General features: G+C 34.3%; 2 protein-coding genes and 1 long non-coding RNA gene across 3 annotated transcripts; all 3 read right to left on the bottom strand.

Moving 5' to 3' along the window:
- Window positions 1-3811: 3811 nt before the first annotated feature.
- On the bottom strand, window positions 3812-9643 carry LOC113116800 (uncharacterized). Its single transcript, XR_003294070.1, has 3 exons — window positions 9221-9643; window positions 8495-8569; window positions 3812-4621 (listed from the first exon to the last, which is right to left on the bottom strand). It is a non-coding gene; the product is annotated as an uncharacterized LOC113116800 (long non-coding RNA).
- A 2204-nt stretch (window positions 9644-11847) lies between these two features.
- Window positions 11848-15189, bottom strand: LOC113115751 (sulfotransferase family cytosolic 2B member 1-like). The gene is made up of 6 exons (XM_026283330.1): window positions 14923-15189; window positions 14305-14513; window positions 12690-12816; window positions 12369-12463; window positions 12115-12295; window positions 11848-12020 (listed from the first exon to the last, which is right to left on the bottom strand). Exons 1-6 carry the CDS (start codon window positions 15059-15061, stop codon window positions 11905-11907), a joined length of 867 nt encoding a protein of 288 aa, XP_026139115.1. The 5' UTR covers window positions 15062-15189; the 3' UTR covers window positions 11848-11904.
- A 3479-nt stretch (window positions 15190-18668) lies between these two features.
- Window positions 18669-22789, bottom strand: LOC113115750 (transmembrane protein 147). The gene is made up of 8 exons (XM_026283329.1): window positions 22537-22789; window positions 22063-22184; window positions 21652-21721; window positions 21486-21551; window positions 20803-20939; window positions 20565-20649; window positions 20203-20324; window positions 18669-18958 (listed from the first exon to the last, which is right to left on the bottom strand). Exons 2-8 carry the CDS (start codon window positions 22137-22139, stop codon window positions 18838-18840), a joined length of 678 nt encoding a protein of 225 aa, XP_026139114.1. The 5' UTR covers window positions 22140-22184; window positions 22537-22789; the 3' UTR covers window positions 18669-18837.
- Between the last annotated feature and the right edge of the window lie 1713 nt (window positions 22790-24502).

Below are 24502 nucleotides of genomic sequence, written 5' to 3'. Positions count from 1 at the left end.
CCGGATTTTATATTTCAGTACTTCTTCACAGCTGTGCTGTTTTTTCTTCACTAGAGAGAAACACCGTTGCTGCTTGATTTTCCCCGGAGCAGGACCAGCCATTTGTAAAATTTAATGTGTCTGGCTTCCCTTCTCATTTTAACTCTTTTTTAAACCATACAAAACAGCTTGTTTTGATGCTCGATTTTGCAAACTGCTGTTTCTTACCATATTATTTAATAGATTATCTCAATTATGAACACACGTTTTTACCGTTTACTGTACTTCTCGTTATTTCCCTACATCGGCTAATGAAATGGAAGTCTTCATTAAAAAATCAACTTCCGCGTTGATCGATCTATCTATCTATCTTCTATCTATCTATCTATCTATCTATCTATCTATCTATCTATCTATCTATCTATCTATCTATCTATCTATCTATCTATCTATCTCTCTATCTATCTATCCAATAAAGGGACTTTGCATATTTATTACTAGGGGTCGACAATGGCACGCGTACATAGGGTCAAAAATTAAAAAGCCCAAAACTGTCCCCCCAAATATTTGAAATTCTTGCACTGATAGATCTGCTGCACTCCCTTATGGTTGTTGATAGGATGACAAAAAGCTTTGAAAGTTACATTAACAGTCTGGTCTGTCACAGTGGTTATTATGTCAAATAATTGAGCTGGCTAATCAAAGTTGGTGCGGTTTACTGTTCACAGAAGCAGAGCGCGAATTCCAGCAGGAAAAGAGATGGAAAGTTGCAAAATGCTAATCATTTAACATTAGTCCACTGCTAAAATGATAAATGACTGACAGCTATATATCCAGTGATGCAAATGCCTTTTTTCCCTAAAAGATGGCCGTTCTGAGAAAAAGAGAGACGAAAGTTGCGTGTTTGAGTTACCTGCATCTGTCTCAATCTACAAACACTGAAACTGAGTTTCATTAAGTTCAAGAATTCAAGAATTTTGTGACTTTATCCATTTAATAATACCGTTTTATGCCTCGATTAACCATGAGACAAACTTTTCAGCTCAGAATGAAATGAACTGTGTGAAGCAACGTGATATGGGAACATACAGGTGCATTTCAATAAATTAGAAAGTCGTGGAAAAGTTAATTTATTTCCAGTAATTCAAATCAAATTGTGAAATTCGTGTATTGAAATAAATTCAGGGCACACAGACTGAAGTAGTTTAAGTCTTTGGTTCTTTTAATTGTGATGATTTTGGCTCACATTTAACAAAAACCCAGGAAGTGTTTCCCAGGAAGTGACACATCCGGTTATCTTACATTTGATTAGACTTCACAGTAAATGCTTTGCTGTTTTTTTTTTTTTTAGCAATCATACAATTTACATATCATCACACTCTGTGAAAAGGGTCCATGTGTTGTGGGCAATATTAACAATTAAGATAAAGTCCAGAAAAAGTAAACCTTCTGGATACCTCCAGGATAATCACTTCAGAAGGCCTACTACACTTTGGGATAAACCAATTCTTATTTCACATACTATTTAGGGCTGATATTCTATAAATTGGATGCCACAAAAGATCATGAATTAAGATCACCAATAAAAGCAAACTTGCCGACTAACCAAACTGCTCCATAGCTGTAAAATAACACAACTACATTTCCATTTGTGTTGGAAAAACCCAAATGTTTCAGCTTTTACACTCCTTGTGCCAAGCACATCTGCATCATCTTATCTGGAAATATTCATTTTTAAATGAAATATTTATCATAAACCATTTATTAAGATTAGATCTGATCAATGTATTACACCCTTGAAGATGGTGTCAAGCAAGACTACTATGTATCAGTAAATAAACTATGTATCAGTTTTTAACTTCACACAAATGTGTTTTTTCTATGTTTGAATTAGAATGAATTATACTCTGAGCTAAACTGTCATATTTTTGCTTGTTTGATTAAAAAGTACATTCTAATTCTAATTGATTCTAATCTATTTATCCAGTGTCATGATATTAATTAACACAATAAAGGAAGTGGGAGAATTCTGTAGTGACCAAAAAAAGGAGTGTGCCACAAAAAGAAATAAGATTCAATGAGTTACAATCCGTTACAATGATGAAAGTCTTCGTCCCAACACAAGCATGTCTTCCTAAAGGATGCAATGATTACAGTCACGTATCGTGGTAGAGTAATCAGCAGTAAAGATGGTTTATAAACAAACAAAAGGTTATTTTTGTCTTGGCAGAACAATCCACGTCAGAAGTTTGACTCACCTGCTCTGATAAATTAGAGCTCAGCACGTTTGCGTTTAGAAAACAATAGCCGTTGTTTCAGCCCCATGGATGTGGCCTCACGTATCAACGATCACCACTGAAAATTGCCTGATTTTGGCTGATTTTACTAATATATAGTCACTTTTGTATAATAAATAAAAGAAAACAGACAAAATAGAAAAGAATAGAGTAAGCTAGCGTTAGAGTCCTCTTTTGCATTTGTTAGTTGTATAATAAATAAAAAGAAAACAGATAGAATAGAAAAAGATTAGAAAAGCTAGTGCTTTACAAAAGAAAAAAAGAAAAGAAGCAGTAAAATTATTGAGTGCATGTCTAAAAGGGACAAAGTTTTTTAAAGAATAGAATTAGAATAGAGAGTGCTAGCGTTATAGAGTAAAAAAAAAAATAGAAGAGGTGTTTTTAGCCGATTCTTAAAAATGGGCTAAGGACTCAGCTGCTCAGATTGAGTGGTGATTTCAGTGAAAGTGATTTTGTGCCTCTTTTTCAAGCTTCTAGAGAGCACATACGCCTGAAGTAATGAATTTAGGTAAAGGGGTGCAGAGCCAGTGGTGGTTTTGTAGGCAGACATTAATGCCTTGAATTTTATACGAGCAGCTATTGGTTGCCAGTGCAAACTGATAAACGTGTGACATGCGTTCTTTTTGGCTCATCAAAAATGTATCTTGTTGCTGCATTCTGCATTAATTGTAAAGGTTATATGGTAGAACTGGCTGGAAAACCTGTTTATCACAACAAAGGGCCAAGCAAGCACACAGCACTGACAAGGTATGTGATAAAATATGGGACCAAATGCAACTTCAGCACATCTCAAAACAGATTATATATATATATAACAGGACTAGACAAATGAGTATTCAACATAGGTGTGGGTCAAAACAATGATGAACATTACCCAAAGGGCAGAGCAAAGGGGTAATCCAATCCCCATCCAACACATATATACCCTATCTTTTTAAATAAGATTTTTATTTTTTAAAGAACATTTATTACATTTTATTTATTATTATTTATTTAACAGAATCAGACATATGCTGGCAGTTGATTTTATTCACCACTTGGGAAATTTTGTTTGCACAGGTTTTACATATCACATTACCACAGTCTCACACATAAATATATAAATAAATAAAAAACACTGTAAATAAATAGGAAAATTAAGGGTTTTCTCATATCAATTTTTTACAAGCTTTTTACCCATATTTTAAATTTTGCGCTGCATTGTGTTGTGTTTAAGACCTATGTCCAGAAATGTCTGTAAAACTAATGCATAATGTCATGGTAGAAAATCACAAGTACATTTTCCATTTGTTTGTTTACTTGTTTGTTTTGTTAACAGTGTAAGCTTTTATTTTATGGCTTCAGATGATTTGAACGATGATGTGAAAATATATATATTTTTTATTTTTACAGATTTTACAGTAAATGTTTGTTACATTTAATTAAAGAAAATAATAATTTGAAGTGAATAAGAGCAAGTCATCTTATAATTTACAGTGAAAAAAAAACATAAACTGACATTTTGCAGAATTGTTTTATTTTTCTTATCAGTAAGGTTTTATGCAACATCATATGTTGTTAAATTAAATTAAATTACATTGCTAATTATTAATAAGCAGCAAATTAGGAGTTTATTGAAACAAAAGTTGTAGTTAACAGTTAGTAGTGAGAATTAAAAAAAAAATTCACTAATAAAACAATACCGAAGGGTGAGTAAATGCTGACAAATTGTAATTTTAGCCAGAACTGAACTCGAAATCCATTCCAAATACTCTTGGTAGCAATAAAGGCATTATATAATTGGGTTTGCCACTAACTGCAAGATCTGTGCCACTCCTGTTCTCTCGGAGAGACCTCCACAAATCTGACCTTATCAGCAGCGAGGCCAACTGGCAAGCACAGCTTCCCAGCACCTCGATGCTTGATAGCAGGTCAGTCAGAGGCAATGCATGGTCTCATGCAATGGTCCTCTGGGCCTCTGGGAACGAGTCCACCCATTAAGGACTTCATATCAGCGTGATAATCGGCCTTATTCATTTTCTTTCATTATGAAGGAGCATGTGGTTTCAAAGCTGGGCAGTGGGAAATGAAGGTTGATGAAAGTCTTTTTTTTCAACACCTCTCTACATTTTAGTGCATTTTAGGCCTTGATCATAATGTCTTTTCAGTTTGAACAGGATCCCATGGAAGCTCGGATGATCTGAAGTACATGTCCCAAGCGTTTGCCAAATCTCCAGAGTGAAGGAACTTCCATTTTAAATCCCCCAAAACAATGAGCCCACACCCACCATTTTGGGGATGCCACACGACGCCAGCTCCCAGAAGTGTAGACCAGAAACTGTTCCCGTCTTTGTCCTTCTTTCGGCCTAGTAAACAAACAATAGTTGCACAGACAATGGGGTGTTAGTCTGGAGCCAGTAGCATAGTGCTGACATATAATAAAAACACGCTAGTAAGAAATGCACACACAAACACGCACGCAGACGCTCAGGTTATTGTCTGAGACAACTGCGCTGGGCGTGAACAGATGCTTCAGGAAGAGCAGGCAGACGCCAGACGAACTCTCTGGCGATATTTGCACACGCACCCAAAATTACATTTGTAAATATACTGATTCCATATAGACAGTGGGTAGATGATGGTGATTCTTAAATTTTATTGGATTTACAGTATCCTTAACTTGAAACCAAATTTGTAATTTTACAACTGATTGAACTTACAAATTTCTTGTAGTGCTTAATCTTATCCTAAAAAAAAAAAAAACAACAACATAGATTTCTATTGGAAACTATAGCTCAGAAATGTTAGCTTTTTATTTTATTTATAAAGAAATAAAAAAAAGAATGTACATTTATCAGAATGATTAGGTTTCTAGGTTTTGGGAAACTATAAAGTATAGTTTTATTTTAATTCTAACTGATCAATATTTTTATATAGTGGATGAACAAAAGTCCAGAGAAAAGTAAATATAAAATACATTTTTCTAACAAATAAAGAATTTATCAGTTTTTTGTTGGTCAGCGACTAAATAAAGCTAGTAATTTGTTTCAGTTTTTTTTTGGTTGTTGGTTCTTCGGCTGTTCTTCGGTATGGTTAAGGTGCTATAACCACTGCCATACAAAGAACCCGTTATACCCATGTATAGTTCTTTAAAGTTCTCTAACTCTCTTTTAGTTTAGTAGGGGAAATGATAAATAAATAAAAATACAGTGTATTATTTCCTGAAGAAAACATGGTTTTCAACCTTTTTGCCCCCAATGGAAATATTCCAGGCCTTGACTTTTTGACCTCAGAAAAGTGTGGTAGTGATTCAAAAAGCTGTTGCCATTGTAGTAAATTCACATTCATAGCAAACATATGAGAGTTGAAAACATATCTAAAATCTGAGGAGAATGGGTTCCTCTTATGGTTCTAAATAGCATCATTTGACAAATGCACTGTAAAGCACCTTTAAAGACAGGTGCTATAGTACTTAAAGTGGCTGCCTTATGATTATGAGCCAATGAACCACTATTTAGCACCATTTTTAGAGTGTAATTATCATGATCATGCAACAAATAAATCACATGGTCCAGTTTATATTTTTGTTTTGATATTTGAGCACTTTACTTCAGAGCCAAAAAAAACTTTTTTTGTGTGTGATATAGAACTTCAAAGATTAGTAATAAAAACAAAATGTCATCATTAACTGAAAAAGAACAACATGGAGATTCTTCCAAACTTCTCTTTTGTGTTCTATGGGAGAGAAAAGTTTATAATAATATCAGGGTTCGTAAATGATGACAAAATGTTCCTTTCTGAGCTGCACTACCCTTTAAAACTATGCATTGAGGAGATTTACAGTCGTCTAAACATGCATATGTATACAGTGCATTAGTCCATTTGTTTAAATTAATTGAAACTTCCACCACTTGGCACTGAAGCCCATCTTAACTATCTAAAGGATACACTTTGTAGTTTAAAATAGACAAAGCAGCTATTTATAGTTTTGTAGTACGTGTCATTTGTGTATTAGAGGAAGGAAGGTGTCCTCTCTTACTACAGTGTGTTTATGACGTACAGTGGAGAATCAAGGACAAAATATCTGGGAGCACACAAGGTCACTGTAAACTTTAACTTTCACTATGATTTTAGTTAGAAATAGTTTATAATACTTCACAATATCACTATAAATTGAACAAACATAAAAAGGAAAGGCAATTTTTAATGTTAGCTTACAGCTTTTTGTTGATTGCACTTTATCAACACAACATTTGTAAGACTAGTAAGTTTATGTTTTTAAAATAAAGCAATTGTTCCTGTGACACTGCAGCTGCTCGACTATGCCATGTCGTTTTTATATTTATCTATAAGCATTAGTGTGTAGTCAAAACAAAGGTGGGGTGTCCATCTGATTGAATGTAAAGACTCGTCTTATCACTCAGGTGAAGATAATCATTCAGACAATGGCAGGAAGACCCCAGCATTTTAGCACTGTAAATAAAACCACACAAATGTATATGAACAGGAATAACGGATGCCACAGAGGAGTAAATACTGAGCTAACAATACGATTTAGCAGACTGGATGTGTTGCGATATTGTTAAAAATAGTGTTCATATCATTATTGGAGTGTCGACAGATATGTGATGCAAATAGGCAACTTAAATAGTTTGAAGGGGGCATGTCTCCTGTGTTTTTATGTTCTGTTTTCACCTTAATTTAATAAAATTTTAGTAATGTAGTTGTATGTTTTTTTTACATATAAATTTAATTCAAATAAACATATAAAATAGTGTCTTACCATTTTCTTTTCTTTTTCTTCTTCCTTTTTTTTGTTTATTTCTGTTTATTGAAATGACAAAAAGTATTTTTTTTTTACATAAATAAACAGCCTGAATTTGTTTGTTGTTGTTTAGTCCTAAAAGTCTTAGTTTAACTTTAACCCTTTGATGCATGCATAGATGTAATAGTTTCTCTCTCTCTCTCTCTCTAAACAGTCTAAAATGACCCCAAAATTGACTTTTAGGAGATTCTGATTACCCAGGTCATTTGGGAGTCCACTTATGTGAGTAAATCCAGTCATTCTGAAACGTGCACGGTTGTGGAAAATGTAGTTTGCCTGCCTTTAACCTACAGGTTATGTAACCTTCTGTAACCTATGTTTTAGCAGCAGTTGTATATTAACAAGTCATTGGATCTTGACTGGATATTTACACAACTTTACAAGCATAAGAGACTGTTGTCATTGAATGCACTGGCTATTGATCACAAGGTCTGTGATGGTCTGCAATGTTTTAACCCTTCAGTAGCCAGTCTGAATTTAATGCATGATAACGCATCAGGGCCTCCTGATTCCTAAATTGTCAGACAAAGACTATATTCCTTGTCTGCTGAAGGTAATATTTGCACAAAGCATGAGGCCTAAATCTTATAGTGCCTTTGAATCAAATTAAGTTCAAAGTCTGGAGTTATTAATCTTTCACCCTACAGTACATGTAGCTGGCAGAAACAAACTCATTTGCTTGTCTTTGCAAGTGACATTTAAATAAACCTGTGACCTGGTGAAAGTCCTCTGTGCTGCTACTGTGGACTAGCCTGTATTTCAAAGAAAAACAAGGCCCAATTAAATACCCACAATGTAATGTTTCATCAGAGGCCACCCACACGTCCAGGAAGAAATATCTCAGAATAGCAAAGAAAAATAAACATAATTGACTGATCAGGCAGCTAACACATAAAAACAAGCCTGAAATAACCCTTGGTCAATTTGTCTGTGCTTATCTGAATTTGTCTTTTTAAAAGACTTACACTACCTTTCAAGAAAAAACATCAATATTCTGAAATGTTAATTCAATATAAATGTTTCTATTTGAATGCATTTAAAAATATTTTATTCCTGTGATGTCAAAACTAAATTTTCTCCATCATTACTACAGTCTGCTTGATCCTTCAGAAATCATCATGTAACATGACTATTATCAGTGTTGAAAACAACTCTGTTGTTTATATGTTGGTGGAGTCTTTTTTATTTTTGTTTAAGGATTGTTGGATGATTAAACATTTATTTAAAATAGTAATTATTTGTTATGTTATAAGTGTTAAAACTGTCACAATTTAATGCATCCTGCAAAATACATGTATTGACAGTATTGTATTTCACAACCACTAAATATTTGTTTATTGCAACAGAGGATGATAAATATTTCTAACGCAAGTAATTCACACTGTATTCAAAGATCAGAGGTCGCCATCCGTACCTTGGAAATATTTCAGGATTTCATCAGGATATACACAATATCCACAATGGCTGCTCGTTCGCGCAGACTTGAGCTCTACAAAATTAGGAAAATTGTGAGTGAGTGAGCATCTTTAAGTTTTAAATTAAATAGTTTAAGAAAGCAATTTGTTGGACCAGACAGAAGAACAAACATTAGTCCTGTAGACAAATATCGGTTGCACTTTATTTTACAGTACATGTATTAACATGTACTTATAGTGTACTTACAGTGTATTTATCTAATAAAGTTCTGGTAATACAACTACATGGGGTAGGGTTAGGTTTAGGGGTAGGTTCAGAGTTAGTACCTAGTTATTACATAGTAATTGTAATTACTATAATAAGTACATAGTATGTACATGAGGAACAGGACTGTAAAATAAAGTGCTACCCAAATATCAGTTGCACCTATACATATACAATTCTTAAAAATAAAATAAAATAAACCAAGAAAAACCTTTGAAGAAGCTTACAGTTTTGATTGGTTTCTGTATTATGTATTTATGGTCACTATAATCTCCACATTCACTTGTTCACTGTTTTGATGACTTCACTATTATTGTAATATGTAAGAAATCATAACAAAGATGAGAAGATGACTATGACATTTTCTGAGCTTTTCAAGTCAATATTCAGTCAGCAGATTGGGAATAACAGAATAAAAGGAAAGAAGATCCTTTGGATGATTGATTTAAATGAGCAATACCAGGTTATGTCAGACGACCCTCCCTTTCTTTATCTCTGCGTCCCTGGAGTGTCGACACTAGTCCAAATACAAGCTGACCCTTTGTTCTTGAGAGAATTGAGAGAGACACTGTCATCCACACCCATGGACACCCACCACGACATATTGGGTCTTCCCATCAGAGAGGAGACACGTTGATATCCGTCTATTCAAGTGTCCATCCTGTCCTAATGATCTAAGCTGATCTTTTATCTGTGTCCGTCTGCATGGCGATGCACATGTGCACTGCGACTGCAAGTACGCCAGCTGTCTAGCGCAGACAATACATGAGGATATATGGTTCCTCCGTCCAATCACCAGTGTGCCTCACATCACAGCCCCAGCATGCCTAGACGATACCCACGCTCACAAGTGTGTCCGGCCCAAAGTGCCCCAATTACAGGAAATCACAGGAAGTTCATTAGCGTTATCAGTAAAGAGGGAGGCACAGAACCCCAGCACAGTCACGTACGGCGGAGGCCCTTGGGTGAAATGCCCTCAGAGGAGAAAATGTACACATTACCGGGTTAACATACACTGGTCAGCACGTACACAACAACGCAAGTGCTTTCACATTTGTCAATGCCAGTTTACTTGCAACCAATCTGGCAACCAATCATAGCGCAGCAAACTTCATAATTTGAATAATCTGGAAGTGAATGACATGGACACGCTTGCTTACAATGAAGTCATTTATTTGAAAATTAATGTAATTAGGCATAGCATCTTAGTATCTGACGATGACGATTTAAAATAAAGCAATAATCCACATTGTGCAATTCAGGGAAAACTGGTAAAAACGTAGCCTTGAGTGGACAACTGTTTTATATCAAATAAACATCTAAACAACCTATCATTCACACTTAAACAACTTTTTTATTTTACACATACACACACACACACATATAAGAAATTGTATGAATACTTTTTACATAATTATATATTTTAAATATATATATATATATATATATATATATATATATATATATATATATATATATATATATATATACACTATATATATATATATATATATATATATATATATATATACTATATACTATATATATATATATATATATATATATATACACTATATATATATATATATATATATATATATATATATATATACTATATACTATATATATATATATATATATATATATATATATATATATTCATATATTAATTTATTATTATTTTTGGAAAAATCCAGATATGCTTTAAAGATCTTGTAAAGGGTTTTTCATGCTTATTCAGTGAATTAAAAACTATTTTCGCACTTGTACCAAATGAACAGTTCTTAAGAGAATAAATGCTGATAGGCTAAATGGTAGGCAATAAAGGTCATAGTTACAATAACTTAAGACAGAAGAGAAGCCTCTATTAACTCTGAAGGGTTCCTGATCACCTGTGTGAACATGTCCTAGTCCAATAAACTGCTATGTCTGTAATGTAAGAGGCATAAGGCCTAAAAGACGGGAGGACAGCTGATCGTCCTTGCAGTGGCAAACAACATATAACCATATGAACCCCAGAGGGGCTTGAGAACTTGCTGATGCTTTGCTGGAAGAGTGGAGAAACATCTAACAGCAAGACCTGGCAAATCGAGCATTCAGTGAGAATGAGAAGAACTTTACTTTTGATATTGACTCCTTCTTGGTTTTGGGACTCATTCATCTATCTCTGCTTGTTAAATGTCTGTAAAACATGTTCAGTTCATGTCTCATGGTAAAACAAATATTAACAAACATTCAGAAATTTGCTGGAAATAAAAGCAGTTGAATGCGATATGTGTGTCATTTTCATTTTCAGTTCATATAAATGTGTGTGTGTGTGTCCATACAGCAGAAACAACATACATGCTTTTGGACAGGCTGAACTTGGACTTTGGGGAAAGAGCATTTCTTTTCTCAGCCCATAAAAATGTAATGAATCTCACATACACCTTTTATAGCTAATATATAACACTTATTATTATTTTTTATTTTAATTTTTTGCCTTAATTTCTCCAAATCTGTTATGAATCTAACGAAGAAAGGTGAGTAAATGCAAATGTTCATTTTTGGGTGAACGATTTCTTTAAGGAATGACATAAATCCTCACACAGAAATACACTGGTAAGTGGAAAGGATAACTGTGCTGCTTTTGTTTTAGATGCATTTAGCTCGGTGTAAACATAAATAGCTCATATGCATGGTTTTTGTATGTAGTTATACATATATTATTTCTTATGCTTAATGCAAAACCACAAGATGCTGGGTTCCCTGACTAGATAAATAAAATTTCACTGTGAAAAGCAGTCCATAAATATGACTTTACATAAATGTTATATTCCTGTGGTCACATTCCTGTGGTCACATTCCTGTGGTCACATTCCTATGTCAACAGGCATGTGCAACATCTCTAAGAAACACGAAATAGATGTTAGATGTTGCATCCTCACTGTTAAGTTGCAAAAACCTAAAAGTGGTCTAACTGTCTTACACTTTAACGTCTTATCATCTTGAGCAATTCCAACATAGCTTCAGGACTACAAGAGAACATTGCAGCAATCACTCTGCAAAAAACTTGAATAAACACACAGTGAATTAAACGATCACATGTTCCATCTATGACTGTTTATTTTGATCTGCACCGAGATGTCATTACAAGAGATTCACTCATTCCTCATCCCACGGGAATCTGATGTTACTTCCTTTCATTTCCTCTTGAATGACAGCTGTGAACTTGGCATCAAGTTCAGGGCTGAAGTGATTCTTCCAGTCTCCAGCGATACCTTTAAATAAGTAAAGAGGTTTTATTCAAGAGCACAATGTCAAAAAAAAAAAAAAAGATAACAGCTCTCAGCTGATTCTTTAAAACCAGGGTACCTTTTCTTAGGAAGGGTGACTTCTTTTTATCCATAATGTTTTCTGGCACCAGAGAGTAGTTTGACATTTTGTTTGTTCTCATATTTTTGAAAGTGCCATAATTGACCACGCGATCCAGAGCCTCTGAGCTGAGCTCCCGGCCAAGAAATTTTAAAATCCTGCCCAGGACTTCACGGAGGTCCTACAATTGCAAGAAAACCTTCCATACACACATTCTCTCTGATTTCTGTATGAGCAGTATCTTTTCACTTTACCTGAAGCATTTCTTCGTAGGTGATGTACAGAATTCTGTCACCGAGCTCAGGGTTTCGCCAGCTTTTCACATGGTCGGTCCACTTTCCGAACAGAACTGTGTAAGCAATTGCAACTTGATCATTTGAGTATTTATATTTACACTCTCCATGTTTGATGCATGTTTATTATTAAATACAACAATTAATCTGGGTGTTTTGGGGCATTATGCAAAGTGGACCTCAATATGGCAGCAACATCAATATATATAAAAAATACAACTACATTCAATATTTTTAGTCACATGAATACTGAATTCTTAATTCAAGCTTTGAATGTCTCACCTTTTCCAGAGAGGAATTTGTCAACAAATTCTTCAAATGTTCCAGGGTCTTCAAGGAAACTGGCCATTTGATGAAAGTGGAAAGAGGAGACTAAAACATCTTTAGGATTCCGAGCGACATAGATTACCTGAAGATGATAAACACAGTTTTTAACAATAACTATGAAAATTTTAGTCTGTTTAGTCTGTTAGTTTTAGTCTGGACATGCATCATGAAATGAGAGTGTAACAGCGTAAGAAAATGCAAATATACTTTAAATATGCAGTATTCTTTCTGAAATATTAATATTATTTGCTTCACTCTACAAAAAGTGTTCTTTCGAATGTCTCTGGGTGCTTCAGTTTTAGATGAACTGAGAGATAACAGTAAATCTATTTGTGTGTGTGCAAGACAAGTGTGAGACAGAGATGTTATTTTCCTTAGATGTCCTGGCTACTTAGAAAATGATTTGCATTCAATTCTTAGAAATGCATCTGGAGGACATAGTTAGGCACCTTAAATGGGCATATATGTTGAATATGCATTATGATTGGATGAGATCAAAGCATCTGGATTTGATGAAGGTATAAATGTTGAGTTTGGGTTGTTTCCTCGTTGTTGGAATCTACAGCCAACCCTGAATGACTGTATGACCTTTTTCCTGCAGGAAAATAAATATTCAAAAGACTTTTGTCTCATAACTTTAACTGAAATGGAAAATTGGCACGACAAGTACATATTTTGAAAATATTTACATGGATATATTTATTGTTCCACATGTTTTTAATCACACAGACAATAAACACAGAACAATACAGTGAAGAGGACACTGTCTGCATTATTTTTTCTTATTCCCACATTCAACCGCACTGAAGAGAGTGAAACATCACATAACCCCCCCCCCCAAACCCCTCAGGGGGATTGACAAGAAACTGTATTATCTAGAATAATACTATGAGATGAAAGTAATCATTTATGAAAGTACAGAATACATGTAGCTATATATTTATATTCATATATTATATTATATATAAAACAACATATCTTTCTTAAATATATACAGGCATGAGTGCATGCTTATTTATATTTACACAATAAATATACACAGTACAACAAACAAAACAAACTGCAGAATAAACCATTATTTAGCTAATTAAATGAACACATAATTCATGAGTTCTGCAGTACATTAAACTTCATGCACTCATTATTTTTGAGGGGTCAGAAGTAAGGCAGTGGGTATTTTTTGCTTGAATTCATACGCACATCTGCTCATTTTGTCGTTTCTGATGAGAGAATTCGTCAGAGAGCAGAATTATTCAGCAAGCAATTGATCAAAACGCTGACGTTTCAGCGAAGACTCATCTAAACGCCTCTGATTGGTCGTTGCGTTAATAAGCTCAACAGAATCGTGTGTGATTGGTTAAATGCGCAGCGCTGTAAGAACGCGTCGGTTTCTGGCTCAGTACCAGCGAACTCAAATGTGAATTAAGCAGCTTATGATTTGACGCACTGCACGTTCTAATCACGCCGGTGTGACTGTATCATATATACAAATATTATTCGGCTAGTTTTTGTAAATATATTTTGTAATATATATTTTTTATAAATATGATTGTTCTACTGCTTTCTGTACCTTGGCCTTGGACTTGAAAAAAGAGGAAGGCATCAAATTATAAGGCATGTGGGAGACGATTGCTCGTGGTGAAGGGAGCTTTTCTAAGACCAATGAAGCTCGTGTTTCCTCCAGCCATGGAACCCTGTCCCAGTTAGGGATGGTTTCCACGGAAGTCAGGTCTCCTCCATTCAGGAGCGGAGGAAGAATTTCCTGCATCCAAGTAGTGCCTGAAAAACACAAGCAGAGACTAAAGAAGGATGGGTTGATCACCTTCATGCATAAAATAACACAGAGTTTTAATTTGCAATATATAGAATAATGAATACATCGTTATGCAGAATACATTAGCCTGTGAAGTTCAGTATTAAATTGTCACCTAGTCGAGCTGATGAATATCCTATAAAACTAATTTTGTTCAAAATTCAAAGGAAATTCAAAATGCAGACACTTAATAGTCAAATAATAGATTTGCATATTGTAACTTCTGCACAATTTGTTTGCAAACTGTACAGTGAATATATAACATGTTGCATATTTTGCAAAAATTATAGCAATATGAGGAAAATTCAATGCAATAAGTCTGTATTGCTGAACGCGCGAGGAGCAATAAACATCGAAAATAAAGAACGACCTTACCGGATTTTGGATAGGTAACAGCAAAGACATCATCATCTTTGACTTGGAAATTCTGGAGGTAGTTGAGAGTTTCCCCTGTATGAGCTATCTTAGGTAGCAGGAGACCATGGTAATCTAAATACAAATTGTTGTTTGCCATTCTCTGCTGACCGGACTTTGAAAAACAAGGACGTTTTGTTGACCGTGTGAATTCACTTGTGTTTGGAGAGGAGGAGAGAAAGAGAGAGTAAGTGAAAGAGAGAGGGAGAGAGAGAGAGAGAGAGAGAGAGAGAGCGAGAGAGAGAGAATGAGTGAAAGAGAGCGAAGTGACGTCTGACGGGTGAGCGCATTCATTAACACAACAGGGATCCGTATATCTGCTGCTGACATTCACAGGAGAGTCTGGAGGAAAGGTTACTTGGGTCCAAGCGCACTTACAAAGGCTTATTTTATATGCAATAAATAAATAAATACAAAACTACGAAAAAGGAAGGTAAAGGGATAGTTGCAAAATCCTTTTTTTTTTTTTTTTTGGAAAGGAAAGAAAGAACCAAAAAAAAAAAAAAAAAAAAAAAGCATAGTATTTGCAAACAAATGGTAACATTACTTATACTTTATTTATGACTACTATCTATAAACCAAATGAAAAAAATGTAATCTTTTTTTTATAACAGACTGTTTTAAACATTCTTTTAACCCTTGATTCTTTGAAGTTTTGTTATATTCTGTATATTCATAATGTAACCAAACTTCAAATAATCAAAGATTAAAAGAATGTTTAAAAAATACGGAATATAGCAAAACTTAAAAGAATGTTTAAAAAAGATTGAAAACTGAAAGAAAGAAGTTTGTTACAACACCTCAAAGAACAAATCAAAACAAGCTGAGATCAAAATACTGTTTGAAAGAGGTTTAATGTAAAAACAATGAACAAAAAATTAAAAAGAAAAAATTAAACAGTCTGTAAAAAAAATATAACCTGTAACAAAACTTCAAAGGACAAACAAAAGATGAAAAAGAGGTTTAAAAGAGGATAGAAGAAAAACTTGAAATAAAGTTCCAAAGAAAGAGGTTTTGAAAGAAAGATCACAAAGTTATGGAAATAAAGCTGAAGAATGAGATGAACATACATAAAAGAATTTGAACACAGCTTGATTTGTCTCTGTGGGTAATATAATACATGTGAGAGAGTAACTCATGAACCAAGAGGGAAACTCTACTGGGCTTGGCTCTTTATTCAGTTCTTTTCACAAATTTAGCTGGAGAGGGAATACAAAGCTCTTTTTATTTCAGATCTGCAAAGCTGGTTTGTAACTACACACTGCAGGTAAAATAGTTTGAAAGAGTTGTGGCCTAATGGTTAGAGAGTTTGACTTACAAAAACTAAGGTTGTGGGTTTGAGTCTAGGGCCGGCAGTACTGAGTACTGACTGAGGTACCCTTGAGCAAGGCTTTGAACCTCTAACTGCTCCCTGGGCACCGCAGCATAAATGGCTGCCCACTGCTCTGGGTGTGTGTTCATGGTGTGTGTGTGTGTTCACTGCTGTGCACTTTGGATAGTTTTAAAGCAGAGCATGAATTCTGAGTAATGGTCACCAGACTTGGTCACATGATGTGTGACACATGACTCACATCACTTCACTTTTAAGAAAAGGAAAGATAAAGAGAGATAGATTGCGCTGGCGCCTCAAGCATGCTTCAGCCGAATAGCGCACATTTATTGGTCAATTTTGTAATAATTTATATGGTTAAAAGCATGAAGGTTTTTTTTTTTTTTAAGGCAAGTTGTGTTGATTTGAGAAGAAGGCTAAATTGATCAAACATATTCTCATCGCGCTTCCTGCAAACCTGATTTTAACAAACATAAAATGTTCCAAACATATTTCTAAATAAAGAAATGAAAAGAAATATGACCACTTTGCCATTAAAAAGCAAAACTGAAATATTGTATTGGCTGCAACAGCAGCTGTGTAGGTGGAAGAGTGAGAAAAAAAGACACGGGCTCCAGTCGGACTTGGGCGGCCAAGAATTCTGATAAGCTGTTGGACAAGGGCCGGGCCGGGCCCGTGCAGGGCTCTATTCATTCCCCCGTTTCAACAAAAAGTTCCCCTGGGCTCGACGGGCCCCCAAACTGCCCGGGCCCATATGCACCTGCATACACTGCACGCCAACATCATGCATGGGTCTATGATGTGCTGCAAATAATGTTTCTATATGTTACATTATGCCAGATGATGAAAATTGACTGTTATGTATTTGATGTCTGAATCATTAATTCAAGAGATTCAAGAAAAAGTCTTTTTATTATTATTATTTTACATAAGATAGTTTGTTTAAATTAATAAATATGTATTAATATATAACATTAATAAAACATTTAGTCAGAAACTCAAGTAAATCACATTTTATTGGGTTGTCTGTTTTTAGAATCGTGGGAGAATCATGGCTTAAAAGTACATAGGGTAATATATGTGGCATCTAACTACCATCAGTACTGTTTCTAATATTAAAATTAGTTTATATGTTGCATATTAACCTGTTTATTAACTCCATGTTTATTTATTTTATTTTTTTCAAAACTCACATGTAACCCATTCTTGTCCCTTACATTCCCAGCGTATTTTTGAGTTTTTAAGTGCCAGGAATGTGAAGTGAAATAGCAGAACAATAGTTGTGCTGTTCAAGGATTAAAAGGGCACACTTTACAATAAGGGCTCATTTGTTAAAGGAATAGTTAATGAAGTTACATCGGTTAGAGGAATAGTTCATTAATACTTAATATTAAATTAGCAAAAAAAAAAAAGTACTTGCCCTCAGGCCATCGAAGATGTAGATGAGGAGAAGTTCAGCATCACACAACTTGCTCACCAATGGATCCTCTGCAGTGAATGGGTGCCGTCAGAATGTTAACAATGGTTGATCTGTGTACATTTTTCTCCTGATTCAGACAAGATACCCCTTTCACTAGATAAAACAGTATTATGGATAGAGGATTTTTATTTCAGCCAAAAACAAAGGTTTAAAGTTCATTTGTTTGAATTTGTTTACTAGACACAGCTTTTTGCTTCACAAGCTTATTGTGATGTTTTTTTCAGCTGTCTGGGCTCTCATTCTGACGACACCCATTCACTACAGAGGATCCACTGATGAGCAAATGAGGTAGTGCTAAATTTCTCAGAATACGTTCTTATGAAAAAATTCATTTACATCTCAGATGGCCTGAGGACGAGCAAATTTTAACATGCATTTAAGCAAGGTGAACAGTTCCTTTAATGCATTAGTAAAAAATAACCTATAACACAAACCAGCATTTATAAACCTGTATGTTAGTTCATAAAAAATACAATTGCTTGTTCATGTCAGTGCACAGTAACAGATAAAACTTTATTTTTAAAAAAATATTAGTAAATGTATTAATAAAATGCTGTAGAACTATTTTTATTGTTTGTTCATATTTACTAATATTTCTGACTAAAATTCACAAACCATACATCTTTGTAAAGTGTTATTAGTGTAGTTTGTTCCTTGAAAATTTAATAAAAAAAAATATATAATAATAATAAAAATATTAATAATGTATGCTGGGTTTGGTTTGCTCATACTTGGCAATTTTTTATTTGATAACTAAAATCTACCATAAAAAAAACTGCAAATGATTTTTGTCCCATGTGGCCTTTATTAATAAATTAGTTGTTAATAAGATTTTTCTTGGAGTGAGTTTCACCATTACAGGGTCCTCACCAAAAAAAAACTGTATTCCAAAAATTATTCCTTCATATTGAAGTCAAATGTTTATTTAGTTAATTGAATAAAGTATAAACACATGTTCACTAATAACAGTTATACTCTCACAGTCTCCTTGTAGCAGATACAAAAGTCAACAGTGTTTGAAGTAGGAATGTGGATCAGTTCTTCAAATACTGTAAAGTAAAAGGGTTTAGTTGCTGTGAACGAGTGTGACGAACAGGAAAAGTGAACACAGGGAGATGGCACCAGTGAGCACGGCCTTCACTAGGAGAGCCGTCCAGCTGCCCAGGAGGAAAACATGAACAAACAGCCTGGAGGAGACACACAAACATGGAAGTAAACAGTTATGTGCAGTGAAACCTCAAAACAAAGAGCAGAACAGTTCTTTAAAAGGACACACAGAGATTTCATAAAGAAAAGTATATCAACATATTACACTTATTATTTCTGCAGTTTCATATGTTTGAAACACCCGAAGGACCTAATACACAACACTAATGCTGTAACCCACAGTGCAATTTAAATTCATCTGAATTTTAATACATCTGAATCTGCAAAACTGAATTAAAAATATGAAATAAATGCCAGATGAATGCAAAATGAAAATGTTATTTTAGAACTCTGCATACTACTGTATTATATATTCTATGCTGTGTAATGCATTCCACAAAAAAAAAAAAAAAAAAAAAAATAATAAACAGTAAGCAGTATACAGTGTGTACTGTGTGACAAATAATAAGCAAGCATTTCATTCCAACCCTATGGCACTAAAATCTAACTTAAGGCAATACTGCCATCTAGAGGAGAGAAGAACAAGTGCATCAGCTCGACTGTATTAAACTGTACCTTATTAAATTACCATTTTTCAATGAATTGTGATAAATAAAATTAAATAAATTATTTGACTAATAAAAAGACTATAATTATTATAAAACTGAACATCTGAACAATTGATTTCTATTTACAAGTTAAATCAAATTATTTTTGTAGATTAATGTAGGTAGATACAGAATTGAACTGATACAGAATTGCAGTCCAATATTGAAAATTAGAAATAGTTATTTTTATGCCACAGCCAAAAATGGATATAACAGTTGATATTCTGAATCAAAGCTGTTTGAAATATTCATCCATACAGGGAAAATAAGCATTACAATGTAATTAAGTAGAGAAGAGAATTCTATAGAACGAATAATAGTTAAGTACTCTTTATTATCTTCTGTGGTTAAACAGCAAACTGAGTGAATAGGAAAAATCAATCAGCAATATTATCCTCCTCCAATATTGGTCTAAACAGACTGATGTCAACTTTTAAAAAGAAGCAAATAATGGTCAATATCAATTTGGTCAAAATATATTGTGAATCCTTACTCAAATTTAACTATCTTCATAAATCATAGACCGTTTACTAGAAATGTGCTACAAATTTGAATACATATTAATTTTTAATTTATGTTGAAATACCTTAGATGAAAAATTGTGCCAAAAGTAGTTTTAAATAAGTTTATCTAAAGGCAGAATAAAAAAGATGAACAAGCATTGCTGTGATACTCACTCCATAAGAAAGCCCTTATAAACACACAATCCCAGCAGGATGGTAACAGGGAGCCGGAAGCTTTTGGGAAGGTCGTACCGAGTGAACATCCAAACTACTGCTGCCATGGCAATATAATGAACCTAATATGATAAAAAATAATAATCATTAAGTTTAGGTACAGAATAAAGCAACAGAAGTGAGTAAATAGACTTAAAAAATTGTGTCCTAATATACATACATATCACATTTAATATTATAAAATAATAAATAGAAAAGCTCTGTTACAGAAAAGTAAATAAATAAATAAATACATTTATGATACTGGATTTTTTTTGCATGCAAACACAAAAAGTACAGCCGAAAGAAAGCATGTATCTTACCAGACTGATGTTGGAATCAAAGCTCATTTGAATGTATTTCCAGTCAAACTCAATGCCACGAGCTCCCACCCATAAAGGAATACACCTGTTTAAAATGAATAGATCAGGGTTTTTTTTTTTTTGGACTCCAAAGTCTTGCACAAAAGTGAATAACCAAACCATGCACAGTGCATTCATTTCTACTGATTACTGCCAGAGATTGTGATGGACAGCGGATCTCTCAGGACGATCAGAATACCTTGACATGATGAGCTCGGCTGTAGCCCAGCCCATAGCAGCCACCATGATCTTATATTCACCCTTCCCAGCATTCCTGGACATAACCAGATGAAGACCTAGAAGATCGGCCATGTCCACTGTGGCCTTCATGAACTCCTGGGGTTAACAATACAAGAATGAATGATGTTAACATGATAATTTGCAAGGATGTGGACATAAGCCTTTAATGAATAGTTCACCAAGACAAAGTGCTCACTCAGTTTATCCACCCAAACCGATTTGGAGAAATTTAGCTTTACATTACTTGTTCACCAGTGGATTCTTTGCAGTGAATGGGTGCCGATGTCAGAATGAGGCACCAAACAGCAGATAAAAAAACATCACAATAATCCACTCCACTCCAGTTCATCAATTAAAATGTTGTAAAGCGAAATAAAGAATTTGTGAGAAGCAAATCCATAAAGATGTTTTTAACTTGAAGCCATTTCTTCTGCCTAAAACACAGGTCTTCTATTCATAATATCAACATCTTGGATGGCCTGAGGCTGAGCATATTTTCAGCAATTTTCTTTTTCTGAGTGAACTATTCCTATTCTATTCTATGCCATGTACCATTTCAAATCAAAGTTATCTATATAAATGCATTATGCAATGTTCAAAAATGAATAAAAAAAAAAAAAGAGTGGAACATTCACTACTCACCCCAACAAAATCATACACCCCAACTCCTCCCTCCCAGGTGGGGAAAAATGTGGCAAGAAACAGCATCTGAAAGTGATATCACACATTTACAGAAAACCTCATAATATTCTATCTTCGACCCACAAACATTAGAAACATCTTTGCGAGGACTAAAGGGTTCAGTCACCTTGCACAGCTGCACAAAGAGATAGGTAGCACCTGCTTGGACACATCTCCAAAATGCATTATATTCAGACCTGGCAATAAACAAAAGTGCGAAGATCTGAACAGTTATCACAGCCAGAAAGAACATTTAGATCGTTGTAGCATACATAAACAACTGACAACTGTTGTACAGATTAAATAATTAAAATTAAAGGGGAGAACCAAATTATTTATTGACCATGCCTCATACTGGACACATTAGTCTGGCATATGGCATATAAGAAGATTATACTGTACACTTACATACTTCAGCAAAATCAAACATCATCTCTTTTTAATTCATACTGGAAATAATATCTATACAATTTCTACAAAAAACATAGCTAGATATGTAATACTTCCAAGTATGAAAAAATACTGTCTAAATACTTACAATCCACTACATTTGTATGCAATGAAATATGGGAAATAGGCCAAGGAAAAACAATTTCCGAAATGAAAAAGCGTCATGGTAACGTTAGAGCTTTCAGAGGGATTTTTTTTCCTCCTCGGATCCTGTTAATACAGAAAATAAAAAACTCCAGATATATTCAACATTATCATTTTAAAACCTGCATGTTTCAGAAGTTGGATATTACTGGAATGACAAATGTATTATCTACACCAATTGAAAGTTATAGCTATAATATATCGGTATAACACAAAATGTTGATATTTATTTGGTTTATTGAAACGTCATGTTAAAACACCACATCTACTAACACATCGGTATTAGACAGCGTGCTTAAATCGTGAGAAAAATGCATGAAATATAGTTTTTATACACCTTATTATAAACTATATCTGCTTCTGGAACTAATTTAATACCCCTACCATCAATTACTTAAAAGATCGACTGTTTTCTTACCAACAAAATCGCGAATTTAGAATGACAGGAGCAGGTCACATAATCCTCCGGTGCACCACCGTTAACTTTCCGAGCAGAAGCGCTTTCTAACTTACTGTAGTTCCGCGTCTCTCATTCTGTTGCTAGGTGTAATGTTTTTATACAGTCTGTGGGTTTCATGCAATATACACAGTGATATGCGTGAATAATTGTGCATACTTCCTGTATATTGTGCAAAATGCAGTGTGTCAGATTAGCCTGGCAATACCAGACTCTGCTACTTCACGAAATGAAATTGAGCGGAAGTAGGAAGTCTGACGTAGTCGGGCTCTATGGTCGGGCTAGTGCTTTCTTTTACTGTCTATGGGCTAGTGTCAGATGAGCTGGATACCTAAATATTCAGTAGATAACGTTAGTAGTCACGAAGTTCGTTCAGTTGAGTGAATCAGACTCATTCACAAGAAGGAGAGAACGAGAACGGAATAATTATGAATGTGTAAACATGAACACTATAAACGATTAAATGGCTATTTTAATTTTCTATAGCTTGAAATCAGTCAATGCCAAAACTGATAAATTTGCTTTTGTTGTTGTTTGTATATTATAAATGCAATACAGGTCAACGCATTTAGTCTGCATATATAATTTTATATTTATAAATTTCAGGATATCATAAGTCGTATATCGTGTGCATCCTATGCGTATAAGGACGACAGCATTTTACTTTAAGAACATCAGCAAGATAAGGCCCTTTCTAAAGGAGCATCCTGCACAACTTCTTGTCCAGGCCCTTGTCATTTTTAGGCTGGACTACTGCAATGCTCTTCTGGCTGGACTTCCATCAAGCAAAATCAAATCTCTGCAAATTATTCAGAATGCAGTGGCACGACTGGTCTTCAACGAACCCAGAAGAGCCCATGTTACCAAGTACAGTTCTCTTTATCTACTTGCACTGGCTACCGGTTGTGGCTTGCATCAAGTTCAAGGCATTGATGCTTGCACATTGAACAGCCATAGGCTCAGCACCCACCTACTTCCACTCCCTATTACAAATCTACATCCCCTCCAGAAGTCTGAGATCTGATAGTGAGCGACACCTCATGGTACCATCACAGAGAGGCTCGAAATCACTTTCCAGAACATTCTCCTTCACCATTCCTGGCTGGTGGAATTATCTTCCCAACCCTTCCGGAATGCTGAATCCTTGACAATTTTCCAGCAACAGCTGAAAACTCATCACTTTCTAAACTACTTGGCTTCATCATAAAAAATATAAAATAAAAAAACCTCCTCTTTAATTCCTATTTTTCTAGCTTGTACTTAATCAAACAATGTCTAAAACTTGGTATTACAAGCACTTCCTGTGTCTGTTTGCCTCTTTAAGAAGAATCGCTTTATGTATCCCCCAGTTGTTAGTTGCTTTGGATAAAAGCTTCTGCAAAATGACTAAATGTAAATGTAAGAACATAATTTTTTACAGTCTTTTTATATTTCAAAATATATATGAAAGCAAAGTTGAAAAAAACTTGCATATGAATTTTGTATCATATTTATATTACGTTTTGTATATGCATCAGGCTTTTAGGGCTGATTTAATATGATACAGTAAGTATATGGAGCTCATCTTAAATAAAAAAAAAATGATTTTATCTTAATTTTTTATACTCCATAAGGGGCAAAACATAAAATACAATAAAACTTAATGATTGACAGCTAAAAAATAATTCCTTCAAATCTTGTTTTATCATATTTTACTCTGATATCTGATATTTTCTGAATTAATTTTTACAATTATTCTAAAAAATGTTTTTAAGTAAACCTAAATTGCTTCAGTCCAGTAAATGCTCAACCTGAAATGTTAGAAACAATACAAAGCCATTCGACAGAAGATGAGTAGATTTTGTGCAATAGGTTTTCCCAACAAAGGTTCATAATTAAGAAGCTCCTAGAGATTTATTTATCAAACATAATACAGAAGGCTTTATAG

This window comes from Carassius auratus, chromosome 16, assembly GCF_003368295.1.
Source record: "Carassius auratus strain Wakin chromosome 16, ASM336829v1, whole genome shotgun sequence".
Lineage (NCBI taxonomy): Eukaryota > Metazoa > Chordata > Actinopteri > Cypriniformes > Cyprinidae > Carassius > Carassius auratus.
The sequence above is the reverse complement of the archived record's forward strand: the minus strand, read 5'-3'. Positions and strand labels throughout refer to the sequence as shown.

Bases quoted from the DNA above. Each gene is read 5' to 3' on its own strand.
- LOC113115751 (XM_026283330.1), bottom strand. From the start codon at position 15,061: ATGGCAAACAACAATTTGTATTTAGATTACCATGGTCTCCTGCTACCT. The intron at 14,514-14,922 runs GTAAGGTCGTTC...TGTGTTTTTCAG, and splicing joins TGTTACCTATCCAAAATCCG to GCACTACTTGGATGCAGGAA. The intron at 12,296-12,368 runs GTAAAGTGAAAA...TTGCAATTGTAG, and splicing joins CCTACGAAGAAATGCTTCAG to GACCTCCGTGAAGTCCTGGG.
- LOC113115750 (XM_026283329.1), bottom strand. From the start codon at position 22,139: ATGACGCTTTTTCATTTCGGAAATTGTTTTTCCTTGGCCTATTTCCCA. The intron at 21,552-21,651 runs GTGACTGAACCC...TATCACTTTCAG, and splicing joins TCTTTGTGCAGCTGTGCAAG to ATGCTGTTTCTTGCCACATT. The intron at 18,959-20,202 runs GTGAGTATCACA...TGTCTCCTCCAG, and splicing joins TATAAGGGCTTTCTTATGGA to GCTGTTTGTTCATGTTTTCC.